General features: G+C 50.2%; 2 protein-coding genes across 5 annotated transcripts in view; one reads left to right on the top strand and one right to left on the bottom strand.

The window, feature by feature from the left end:
* Positions 1-200: 200 nt before the first annotated feature.
* On the bottom strand, positions 201-10,763 carry Smcr8 (SMCR8-C9orf72 complex subunit). 2 transcript variants are annotated; one of them, XM_052757284.1, is made up of 3 exons: positions 10,617-10,763; positions 7,945-10,303; positions 201-5,153 (listed from the first exon to the last, which is right to left on the bottom strand). In XM_052757284.1, the coding sequence occupies exons 2-3, from the start codon at positions 10,296-10,298 to the stop codon at positions 4,700-4,702; spliced, it is 2,808 nt and encodes a 935-aa protein (XP_052613244.1). In that variant the 5' UTR covers positions 10,299-10,303; positions 10,617-10,763; the 3' UTR covers positions 201-4,699. The 2 variants fall into 2 exon arrangements, with proteins under 2 accessions (XP_052613244.1, XP_052613243.1); XM_052757283.1 differs by having other exon boundaries at positions 7,945-10,763.
* A 134-nt stretch (positions 10,764-10,897) lies between these two features.
* The window catches only part of Top3a (DNA topoisomerase III alpha), a 54,024-nt gene continuing 52,486 nt past the window's right edge, over positions 10,898-12,435 (top strand). For 2 of the 3 annotated variants that reach the window (XM_052757280.1, XM_052757281.1), the window contains exon 1: positions 10,898-11,394. In XM_052757280.1, the coding sequence (XP_052613240.1) occupies positions 11,215-11,394 (180 nt within the window). In that variant the 5' untranslated portion in view covers positions 10,898-11,214. The remainder of the gene's footprint in view (positions 11,395-12,435) is intronic. The other variant, XM_052757282.1, reaches the window with a different exon arrangement.

Raw genomic sequence — 12,435 nt, forward strand, 5'->3', positions numbered from 1 at the left:
AGGTGTCACTTAGAGGCATTGCACATTCAGTGTATATGATGTCCTGGGCTCATGCCTACCACACAAACAGCCTTGTAGAACTGGCTATTTCTATGATGTGCAAATCCCATTCTGGTTTCAGAATCAGCAGAGGCCAAAGGCTTTCTTTGTGTTCCACCTTCCTGAGATAACCAGCTTCTTATAATTAGGAGCCCAAATGCTACCTTCCCAAAGAGTCTTTATTTTTACATAGCTGAATTGCAAACCATTGGTGACTTCTTAATACACACAATCCAATTTTTACCCACAGAATGTCTACAAGAATTATAGCTTTAAAAAATACAACCAGTTTTTATATTTTAAAAATATTTGAACTCAAATAAATTAATATCTTAAAAAGTACACTCCTCATACTATTTGTTTGGCATTTACTCTGGTTAAACTTGTGCATAATGCCTGTGGGACAGTCACGTCAGCAGTGCAGTGCCCTGTTCCAGTACTGTGACTGCAGCTTGCAGCTTTGGACACATACTCACAGACATGGCGGGACATGCAGTAATAAAATAGCGTCTTAGAAAATAACAAGAGTTCATCGCACACCGTGCCGCTTGCTAACTGCTGTATGCCGCAGTCCAGCTGTCCAGAAGATAGTTTGGCCAAGGCTCCTTGGGAGCTGGTCCATTTCCATGGGGTGTGGTGGCATACTGGTCCCCTCATCTCCGATTGTGGGGCTGCTGCACTGCCTTAGCAATCTTGATTCCAGGAACTTAATTCTTCCTGCCCAGGTGAAGACAGCTCCAAGTAGGGCCTCTGCAGGACGCTTTTCCCCCACTGCTACAGCTCATCTCTTCCTGCTGTTCCTTCCCAAAGCTTTAACTTAACCAAACCATAGTGGGCCAAGGGCTCGGGGAAACTGTTTAAGCTCAAGCAAGGCTTTGTTTTCAGAGCAAAAGAAATCTAATCTCTCCTTTCTGCAGCCTAAGTATGAGTGTGTCCCTTAAAAATTCCAATTTGATCACAGTATTAGGGTAAAGCCAGAAAGCTGGCTAATTTGTTTCAAAGTACAAGCCAAGGCACTTTCTCAGGAGCTTTCTAGGGAGAAGTAGAAAGTATCTCGCATGGCCTACTGCCATGAGGATTTGGTACTTCCAGAGGCCTTGCATACCTGATTTGATGCGTCATCCCCAACTGGGTGAGCTACTGCTACCCAACCCAACCATCTGGGAGATAAACCATGGTGGCTGTAGCACAGGACATTGGTCCAATATGTAGCACTCAGGCTGGGGAGTGGCATGCACTGAGCAAAACAGGCCAGTGGCCAAGATGCACACAAGATAGCAGCTCTCCTGGTACCACACAGCACTGTTGGCTTTGATACTTGGCAAGGGCGAAGGGAGGTCTCCTGGCTTTCCTAGGGTTATGAGATGGGAACTAATTCAGATAAGGTTGAAACCCTAAAGTAAAAGAGGAGTTAAAGATCAAATCAGGAATGACAGGTCACAAATGAAGTCCAGTTCCAAGTTTAAGAGTAACTTCAGCTACTTCAGTAGCAAATCATGGAGAGGTTAAAGTATTTGTTTTTGAGACAAGCTCTTATGTAGACCAGTCTGGTCTTGAACCCAGAGATGCGCCTGCCTCTGCCTCCCAAGTGCTGGGATTAAAGGCATGTGCTACCACCACCTGGCTGAGTTAAAACATTGTTAATTCAAGGTTCTACTGAAGGGAAATGGTGAGGCAGAAGGTGGCAACTCAAGCCAGTATATTCCATATATCCCCCATACAGAAGACCATGGACTGACCTCAACAATGGAGCATGTGAATGTTCAGTAATGTATAAGCATTACTTGTACAACGATAGAAGTGTAATACACCAGCTCAGTTGGGTGGTTCTTAAAGTAGACAGCTTTAAAAACAGGAAGGGAAGTAATTGCTTGGTAGTCAAGTTGAAAGAAACCTGACTTAGCAGTTTTAGTGTTAGGAATCAAAATGATAGGAATAAAGAAGGAGGTCTATTATCTTTCTGTGAAGTGTTTTTCATAGTATAATTTAAATTATCTAGGCTAGGATGTAGCTCAGCTGGTAGGGTGCTTGCCTAGTATTTATAAAGCCCTGGGTTCATTCCCCAAAACTGTACAATCTAGGCATGACAGTCCTGCAATCTCAGCATGTGGAGGCAGGAGGATCAGAAGTTCAAAGTCATCCTTAGCCTGGGCTATATGAGACTGTCTCAAAAGAACAAAACAAACAAAAGCCTTACTAGCCTAGAACTTGAGAAAGGGTGGTGAAACCTTTTGTTCTTTGAGAAAGGGTGTCATCATGTAGCCCTGGCTGGCCTGGAACTCATGTAGATCAGGGTGACCTCTAGCTTACAGAGATCCACCTGCCTCTGCCTCTTGAATGCTGGGATTAGTGTGTGCCATCACACCCAACGACCTAATGGAAATGTCAGGAGTTGAGTCCTGCTGCATAGGTCTCCATAGCATCAAGGTGTATAGATACACTACTTATAGAAGATGCCAGTTCTCCTCTGTCCAAACTCAGTCCCAATGGCTAATACCCTCTGAGAGGAAGCATGCTTTCAGCAGTAAGCAATCCTTTCAAATCACCACAACAAAGTTTTAAAACTAAGTTTCATTGCAGACATCAGGTCTGGTAGCATGCCTATAGTCTCAGCCATCGGGATGTAGAGGCAGAAGGATCAAGAGTTCAGGGTTATCCCTGGTACATACTGAATTTGAACCCAACCTGAGTTACATGAGATCCTGTCTCCAAAACAAAACAAAAAAGTAAATCCTGGACTTGGACCCCTTGTCAGTGTGTACTTAGTGAGGAGCCATTGAAGCCAGGCACCTGTTTGCCATTTCCACAGCTGCTCCACAAGACTGTTCTGCCCACTCCACACCAGGCTTGGCTTTGTCTTCTGAGTCACCTGTGGATGAATGCCAGCGAGATCCAAGGAGCTCCACTTGAGACAACTCAAGTCTGTGCTTTTAGTATCCACAAGGCCAAGCGTGGCTGCAGCTCATTCGCCTTTCTTAGTGCAGGGAACACAGTGTTCACCTTCGAGTCCCCATGCTGAGGCAGTAGCAACAGCAACTGACCACCTCCCAGCCTGGCTCCTGAGGAAACTAGCCAACCAGTCAAAGTGGCATCTAGAACACTAAGAAGCAATAGCAGATGGGGGAGCCCATGAGGGGAAACCACAGCTGCTAAGGTGTCTGTAAATACCTGTAAGAGACAGTGACAAAATCTTGGTTCTCTGTCAGAGTCTCAGAAGCAAAACCACATACTACTGTCTAGAGTGAAGTGGGGATCATGACCTGAAGCCATGGACCAGAACCAACAGGTTGCAACTTTGTGTCAAAGACCTGGGCAAGAAACGTGACACAGGAGTGGCATGCTGCAAGCCATCTTTGGTTATTTGGCTTCTGCAGGGTTCCTTCTCGTGAGAGACCTCAGTGGTGTGACCAGCTGACAGACCTGTGCAGGGAACACAGCACCTAACAGATGCATGCACGGGGCCGACCTGGGTCCCATTTACTACAGGGTTTTGTTTTTGTCTTTAGCTAATTAAAAAGCAGTTATGACCAGAGCTGCTCCTATTTAGGGAGAACACGTTTTCAACAGGTCTCACATTTTCAGGATTGTGAGGAGCACTCACTCCATGCAGCACATGGAGCATAAGAGGAGCAGCTGCAATGGAGGTCTTGGGGAGGTCATGACGATGGCCACCTGTGGGTCAGGTGGGGACCACTCACATGTGGATGATTGTAAGGATGGAGGTGCCTCCCAGATGTAGGTCTAATGACAGCCACTCAGGAGCTGGTACAGGATATCCTTGCTCCTAAGTTCCGGTCAGAACATGAGCTAGCCAACCAGACCTCAGTTGTCACCAAGCCCACAGCCACCAGGAGAGGTAACAGTGCTGCAGACCTTTCCAGGGGTGTCTGGGTTAATGTCCTGGCTGAGAAGAGCCCGTAGGCAGCTCCTGTCATAGACAGTGAGGAATGGCCTATGGCCTGCTTTATCTACAGCTCCCAATGTAGTTCTGGCTGTAGCCGTGTGACATCTGCTTCACATCCAGGACCCCTGTAAGGAATGACCCCTGGGGACTCAATGAGCACTTCCTTGACAGGGAAGATAGGGGAAGGGGCCACTTGTGGTCTGCATCCCCCACAGCCCAGGTGTGTCTTTCTCCAACTGACCAGAGCACTGGTTCCTCCGTGTCCTTGTTCAGGAGCCTCCCCTCAGTTGCTGGGGTCCAGGAAGCCAAGTACAGGGCCTTGGTAGAGGTAGATGGAGACGATGGCTGTCCTGTGTCCTATACACCAGTTCCCAGGCTGATTCTGCCACTCAGGTGTCATCTGGGCTTTGGCTACTTAGCCTCATCTGCTCCAGCCCCACAGGGTCTGGAGCTTTCTCTTCCTGCCCAGACTGCTGATCCTTGGGAAATTAAGGACACCCCCTTATTTGGTGGCCACTTCCCCATGGAACCAAGAGCAGCTGCTGTTCTTCCAGCCACCTCTGGGGAGCCAGGCTCCACCTCTGCTCGGCCCACTTCACACACTGCCCAGGACTAGATGGGAACCACAACTGCCACCTGTTTCCTTCTGCTGACACCAGAAAGCTCAACACTCCAGCTCAGGCAAGTATTTAGTCACACCAACCCTTCTCCCTCCCCGTACTGAGTCACAGGTCTTGGTCACAGTGGCTGGAACCCTTAGATTTTGTACAAAAAGCTGGGGACATAGTCAAACCTGAGCAGGGGGTGGGTGGTCCCAGGCGACTCCTGCATGTAGTGCAGTTTCAACAGCTCAGCCAGGTACTGCACCACTCTGATGTCCTCATTCACTAGCCCCAGGTTGAGCTTTAGGAAGCTGGTTTGTCTGCTGGCCACTGCTTCCTGGGTCTCCTCACTGTGGGCAGGCAGATGCAGGGGGTGGCAGAAAGTGTAGAGGAATGCCTTGGAGCAGAGCTGGGTGAGCATGCTCTGGACGTGCAGGTAGTACGTGCTGCCTCGCTTGATCTGAGTGCGATGGTCAGCCAGGCGGGGCACCAGTGTACCCCTGTACAGGGGACAGCGTAGGGTCTTGCTGTCCAGGTCCAGGATGCTTGTATAGCGGCTGTAACGGCTCAGGGTATGGAGGGTACCCATACTGGCAGGGGAGGCCACCCTGAAAGAGATAGGCCAAGGTCAGAAAAAAAGGCAAGGGTTAGAAAAATGGAGGCAGATAGTTAAGAGATGAGGCACACCGTCACCAAACTAACTCGCACCCAACTAGCATACACTGGCCCTAGAGGAAGTTCAGATGCTTTGGTTCTGAGGCCCTGGGCACTTTCCTGATGGCCTCTGAAAACTCCTCACACCAGACTGAAGCACTTTCAGGCCTCCCTCATCTCTGGACTATTAGCTCAGTCAATCTCCTTTACACTTTGTGAGCCTCATCTCTGAGATGGAGATACTCCTCACTGTTAATTCTTCATGGAGTCACCAGAGTGACAAACTAAGCCACATTAGGATGGGTCTGGCTCTCAGGGGTGCTGCTGAGGAATTCTCCATCCTGCAGCCCGGGCGGCATCTCCATGGTGGTCTGTCCCTACTGCCCAGCAGCATGTGTTTCAGTGGTGAAGTGGAACAGGCCAAGTGCTGTTCAGCTCTGAGGCTGTTCCTAAAAACCAGCTTCTCAGAAAAGCCTGTTCCTTTTCTTCCCACCTCTGTTCTAAGCATGCTTTCCCTAATATTGACCTTTGCTCTGTAATGCCCCCCTCCCTGCCAGCTGGCTTCTTGTCCACCATGTGGCTGACCTGCATGCTTAGTTGTTTTTTTGTTTTTGTTTTTCCTGAGACAGGGTTTCTCTGTGTAGCTTTAAGCCTTTCCTGGAACTCACTCTGTAGACCAGGCTGGCCTCGAACTCATAGAGATCCGCCTGCCTCTGCCTCCCAAGTGCTGGGACTAAAGGTGTGTACCACCATGCCCGGCTTCAAGTGAGATTCTTTAAAAACTGTATTTGAGCAGTTCCATGTGAAGAAGCCAGGACTTGAGGAGCCAGATGAACCCTGCTCATAGAAATAGTCCTGCGGCTGCTCACAGCTCTGTGGACAAGAGGGCCACTACCCAAACGCACCTCTCACTCCACATCTGGGGACAAGACGGCCACTACCCAAACGCACCTCTCACTCCACATCTGGGGACAAGACGGCCACTACACAAACGCACCTCTCACTCCACATCTGGGGACAAGACGGCCACTACACAAACGCACCTCTCACTCCACATCTGGGGACAAGAGGGCCACTACACAAACGCACCTCTCACTCCACATCTGGGGACAAGACGGCCACTACACAAACGCACCTCTCACTCCACATCTGGGGACAAGACGGCCACTACACAAACGCACCTCTCACTCCACATCTGGGGACAAGACGGCCACTACACAAACGCACCTCTCACTCCACATCTGGGGACAAGACGGCCACTACACAAACGCACCTTTCCGCATCACTTTTTTTTCTTTTTAAAGCCAATGTCTTCCGCATCATTTTTTTTTTTCTTTCTTTTTCTTTTTAAAGCCAATGTCTTGCTAATACAGCCTAGACTGGCCTCCACACAGCTACTCACTAAGGCCAGGTACTGTTCTGAAGTACCACTGTCCCCATCTGGGCCCTTCTGAGAGCTCTCTGCACAGAGGTACACAACACAGTTTGAGGAGTCCAGATCCACCACAGTGAGGGGCAATGTCAGCAGTGACCGAGACTCCTGCTCTCTCTGCAACCATCACCCCCCCACAGTTCTCACCTCCTGGTGTCCCAGTGTCACGGTTTCAGCTCACTTCCCCCAGGGCTTCTCTGAGTCAGCTGTGACCTACCCATTTGCCATGCCACTCCTGGTTCCTGCCCAGGGAGATCATCCCTTGGAGCAGAGGCACTGTGTAGGCACTGACACTCGTGTAGGAGCATTGCCACCATTTGTGCCCCTCAGTGGGATGCTCACCTCGTATCTCGTGCTACCGGATACCTCCCTGCTTGAGATTCTGTGCCCTGCCTGACTCCTTCATTTTTAGAGTGCACACTTGTAGAGACTAGTCAGTGATTAGGCATCTGCTCTCATAAGAGACCTGCCAGCTGACTACAGTGAAGGAACTAGCCTCAGAGGGCTTAAGCTGGTGGCATGGTGACAGGATGGGGGCCAGAGTCCACATGGCTGGATTACCTTGTAATTCAGGGGCTGGGCAGAGGCTGGTACTTCACTAGCCTCACAATACTTAGCAAATGACCAATAAGTGTACTCTATTTTCCTATTTTCTTGGAACACAGGAGTGACCTGCCCAAATACTTGTGTGAATGAGCCATGGTAAGGAAACACCGTAACTTCAAATGGGGGAGCACAAGCTCTTGGGACCCCTCGACTTCCAGAGTAAATCCAGTAGCAGGATACAGGCTACTGGGGCTATCTTTCACAGTGACAGCCACAATTCTTTATGCCAATGTGAACTGGAGTCAGAATGAACATAAGATCTCCAAGTCGAATCATTCTCTGATTTCACTGGACCAAGACTCCAGTTCTTATCTCAGACAGACCAACCGATTTAGAATCTGACTGGGAATTCACAATTTAAAAAATTCCCCCAGGGAAAGGGAATATAATTCAGAAGTACGTCTGCCTAGCTTATGCAGGCCCTGGGTTCTATTGCTAGCACCAAACACATACACAAAGAATAATTCTCTCAAACACTTCTGACATGGAAGCAGGAAGGTGCCAGCATTGGCAGTCACTTAGCAACTGTGAACCCCCTCCCCATGATAGAGAAGGCAACGGAATCAAGAGGGATTTGCCAAAGGTAAGAGCAGTGAGTTGGATTATCCATTGTCCAGAAAGCAAGCTTCCCTTTCCTGGGGTCCACAGGACAACCTGCTTCATCTCTTAATGTCTAGCGCTCTTCCCCACCACCTGGCACCAGTTACCTCTGTAGGCCAATAAGCTTCCACTTCTGAAAATCCATAATATGCAAAGGGGAGGAAATCCAGTGCTTCACTGGCTTGGCACAGTAGCCACAGCTGGGCACAAAGATGGACAGTGCAGTTACAAGCTTCCTGACTATGGTTTCATCTTCGCCCAGGACCACAAGTGTCCTCCCACTAAGCAGGGAGTAGATGGCTGGGTGGGCAAAAGGGTACTGGCGGATGAATTTTAAGGCATTCTGGCCAGCTCTCTTTTTGTGTCTGTCAGAGGACAGGCTAGCAGAGTGAGCAGAGGGGGTTCTGTCCGAGCTGGTAGAGGCCACACTGCTCATGTAGCTAGTGGTATCCGAGTAGTTATCCAGGCTTGTCTTACTGACATCTCGGCTAGCCAGAAGGCAGCTTGGATCCAGCTCATAAGCTGGGAACATTTCACAACCGTTGTCTCGGAGAGAAGGGTCAGTGTTTTCCATCGTGGCGTCCACATGGAGCCCTGGGTCCTTCTGCCCGTAGCGCTGTGGGGGGATGCTCACCACACCATCCTCATCAGAGAGAGTATAAGCTGGGGTGGGCAGAGGAACCAGCTGACCTTCACTCTCCTTTCCAATACAGCAGCTGGAGTCTACTTGAGATGGGGTATTTTCCAAGCTGCCCTCCTGAGTCTCACCCAGTTCTGGTGGGCCGACACTTGCCTCGAAATGGATGGCCCCCTCATTATCTGCATAGGTTTCCTCCTCATTAATGGCACTTGGGTAGCTGGCCTTAAAGTCATCAGGAATGAGGGCCTCAGATGGGCAGGTGCTTAGGACTTCAATACTGTCCTCACTGATTGTCCTGTGGCTGACTGCCTTGCTACGGACTACATGGGGGCTCAATGGCACCGTGAGGCTGGCCTGGCTGTCAGATTTAGACAGCACAGAAGATGACTTCTCGGTGCCCAGAACCTCGATGCTCTCCCCACTGCTGACACTCCCTTTCATATCCATATCCAGGTAGTCCAGGTTTTCTTGGGGGTCAAAACTGCTTGACTCTGGTGCCTCCACCTCCTTGTACTCTCCATCGCCAAGTTCCTGCTCCATCTTGATCAACACAGACTCCACACTGGACTTGTAAGAACCAACACTAATCAACACTTTAGGAATGGGGCATTCTTCCAAAGGCCTGGACGGCAGCCTGTCCTGACTGGGCTGAGAGGGCACATTCTCTTGTTTCTCCATCCTGTCATCAACCTCCATGAAGTCTTCAAAGAGGAAATTCGTGATGTGCTGTTGTTTTCGAAGTGCTCTGTCAATCTGACTGGTCAGGAGGTAGCACAGGTCTCCTCTGAACATGTGTTCAATGTGGCTAAGCTGGGCCAGGGTTTGAGTGAAATACTCCGTGTCACAGAGTTCCTCTAAGGTCTTCAACTTCTTGTCAAAACACTTGGTGGATTTTGCTTTGATGAGTTTGGGGGTGTAAGCCGGTCTGCAGGTATAAAGGTCTGCATTAGCTGACTCCTCAGGGTTAGAGGTAGTAGATACCTGCTCAGCCTGGTCTTGGGTATGCTCCACCTCACCAGGATGCAAATCAGGCATCTTCATCTTCTGACGAGGGTATGAGCGGATCTGCCTCAGCAAATCTTGATGCTCAATGATGGACTTCTCCACATTGGCCAGTTCATTGGCTTTCTCAATTGCCTGAGATGTATAAAAACCTTTGTCGTTGGCTTTCTTCTGGATCTCAGTTTCTGTGTGCAGCACTGTCCTTGTGTAATCCAAGTCTTTCAGCTTTTTTTCAAGTTCCCCAGCAAATGCCTTCCTGTTACCCATCTTTAAGCACTCAGATGCTTTGGAAAATTCAGCTGAAAGCTCCTGGAATTGCTGCATGATTTTATGCTGGTCTGCAGAGATATAAGCCATACAAAAGGGCCTCACAAAGCCACGGGCCTCCAGGTCATACAAAGTAAGGTGGTGCACATATGCAAAGGCCCCTTCCTTAGAGTCTCCCAGCACCACCTTGGAGTCCTCCACAAAGTTCAACTTGGGGTAGGCAGAACCCGGAGGATGACCCACGAATGAAGCCTGGTAATCCACTGACATGATCCGCAAAGAGAAGTAATTGAGATCAAAAGTGCCGAAAACTTTGGTATCATTGGGGATGGTCAGCAAGGGCTGGGGTCCCACCTGCTCAGAGAACTCGGAAATAAGAATGAAGTCCCTGGAGAACTTGGCCCCGGACAGTTTAGACCAGGGGTTAGCCCCCTGGCTGGCATAGGGGAAGAGAGGTACTGAGTACTCCTCCGGCAAGGCGGGCTCATTATACGGCTCCTCCTCGTACTCGTCTTCCTTGGTGAAGGCCACCACATCAGGGGCGCTGATCATATTTCCTGAAATACGGAGAGAACATTGAGAGGAAACAGAAAATAACGCGGAGTTAGTCGGCGGGGAAGTCCGGCCTCTGGATGAGGAAGCGAAGCTCTTGCGGCCTTCTTTGCACTTCCAAGGGTCCTAAGCTGCCTCTCACACACCCAAAAATTCAAATTCCAGAAGATTAGCAGGGTTTGGGACCTGGGAAGACCTGGGAAGCCTCATGAACTCCAAAGCTGCAAGCCCAGATGACGGAGGAGGCGAGCCGCTCTCTGTTTCCCCGGCCGGCGCAAGGCTTCTGAACCGAGGTCACCAGCACTCCCCGGAACCTACCAGTGACATCAACAGCCCCAGCTCTGATCAGGTCCTTAATCCTAGTCACGGGCGGCCGAACAGTCAGTTAAATGGTCCTCCCCACGACCTAAGGGCAGAAACTGTCGCGGCTCCTAGGACTGTACTGTCCCTGGGAAGCTACCGCGGCACCACCATCTTGGTATCACATGACTCCCAAGCGTCAGCGTTGCGTGACCCGGAAACGCTCACACTGACTTCCGAGTAAGTGGCTCTTTTTAAGAGGCGCTGTCAATCAGTCCTTCCTGAGGACAAGTCCCATTAACCAACCACTGTCCTAAAGAAAGGGAAAGTAGGATACCGTAGGTTGGAAGGGAGGAGGAGAAACGGTGTTGGGTGAGCGTGCCGGGGCAGGAAGCATTCTGGGAGTTGTAGTTTGAGACTGCTCGGTTAGCGGAAGTTGCCTGTGAGCGGGAGTTTAAGCGGGACTCTGGGGTGCAGATTCCACGCAGAGGCAGCAGTGGCCTGGGAAAGGTGCATTATTAAGGGGGCTTTCGGAGGGGTGCCTCGTGGCTTCTCCTCTGGGTTGCCCAGTATGTACGGGGCACCGTGGAGTGGCTGCTGGCGCAGGGCCTAGGTAATGATCTTCCCAGTCACTCTCTTAGCGTTCCAGTGGCAGCGACGGCCTGGAGGCCGTGCCTTGTCCCGCGCTGCCATGGAAGTGGCCTTCCGAGGAGTACGAAAAGTTCTCTGTGTGGCGGAGAAAAACGACGCTGCCAAGGGGATCGCCGACTTGCTGTCCAATGGTCGTATGCGGCGGGTAAGAAGCATTTCGGTTCGGCTTCCTTGAGGAACGCCCACCTTGTCGTTGGGTACCCAAATCCGAGGCGAAAGCGACTCCGCCTACAGCCTGGCGGAGGCCCCCTCCCATCCGCCCTCTCCTCGGGACTGCAGGCGCTTTAAATGTAGGCCCTTAAGGGCATTTAATAGATCTTTGCCCACCGTCTCTGTCTGATCGTCTCAAATACCTGTGGGCGATGGCTCTTCTTTGGTTCTGGAGCGACTGTGAGCAAACATGTATTTTAACATTCTTTCTTGGTGAATCTGAAGTTCAGTTGAGTTGAAAACCCGTACCAAACTCCTTAAACTTGGCGTTCCAACCTTGCTTATCGATCCTTACTTTATGTTTCCGTGGCACCCTAGGGGTAACACTAAGGGAAAGTCATTTTCGACTCCTGTAGACTGATTCCAAGATGCACAAGAGATACGACTGTCTCTTGACAGAGGAAAAAGGGGAAATAAAAAGGGTAGAGCCCCAAGAAGTGTTGCATTATCACTCAGTTGGAGGGCCTTCCTATGAGCTGTTTCTTTCTCTTGACCTCTGCCTCCAGTTCTGAAATAGTGGGAGGGGAGCCAAGGTTGTGTGGGCGCTGGCCCTCGACTCTACCTCTTTAAAGTGTGGAATATCCTTGATAGTAATTTCTTCTCTTTTTGAGACAGGGTCTCACTATGTAGCTCTGGCTAGGTAGACCAGGCTGGCCTTGAACAAACAAGAGCTCTGCCTCTGCCTTCCAAGTACTGCTATTATGTTTCACATCCAGCCTAACCACTGCTTAAATGTCTTTGGGGGCGGGGTTTCTATGAGTGTTTTGCCTGCCTGTATGCCCATGGAGGCCAGAAGTAGGCATCAGATCCCCTAGAACTGAAAGTACAAACGGTTGTGAGCCACCGTGTGGGTGCTGGGAATCAAACCCTGGTCCTCTGGAAGAGCAACAAGTGCTCCTAACCATTGAGCCATCTCTCCAGCCCCTTAAATGTCTATTTTAAGTAATCTTCCCCCGCCACACACACACACACACAC

This window comes from Peromyscus californicus, unplaced genomic scaffold (assembly GCF_007827085.1).
Source record: "Peromyscus californicus insignis strain IS unplaced genomic scaffold, ASM782708v3 Scaffold_3__1_contigs__length_106647218, whole genome shotgun sequence".
Taxonomy (NCBI): Eukaryota; Metazoa; Chordata; class Mammalia; order Rodentia; family Cricetidae; genus Peromyscus; species Peromyscus californicus.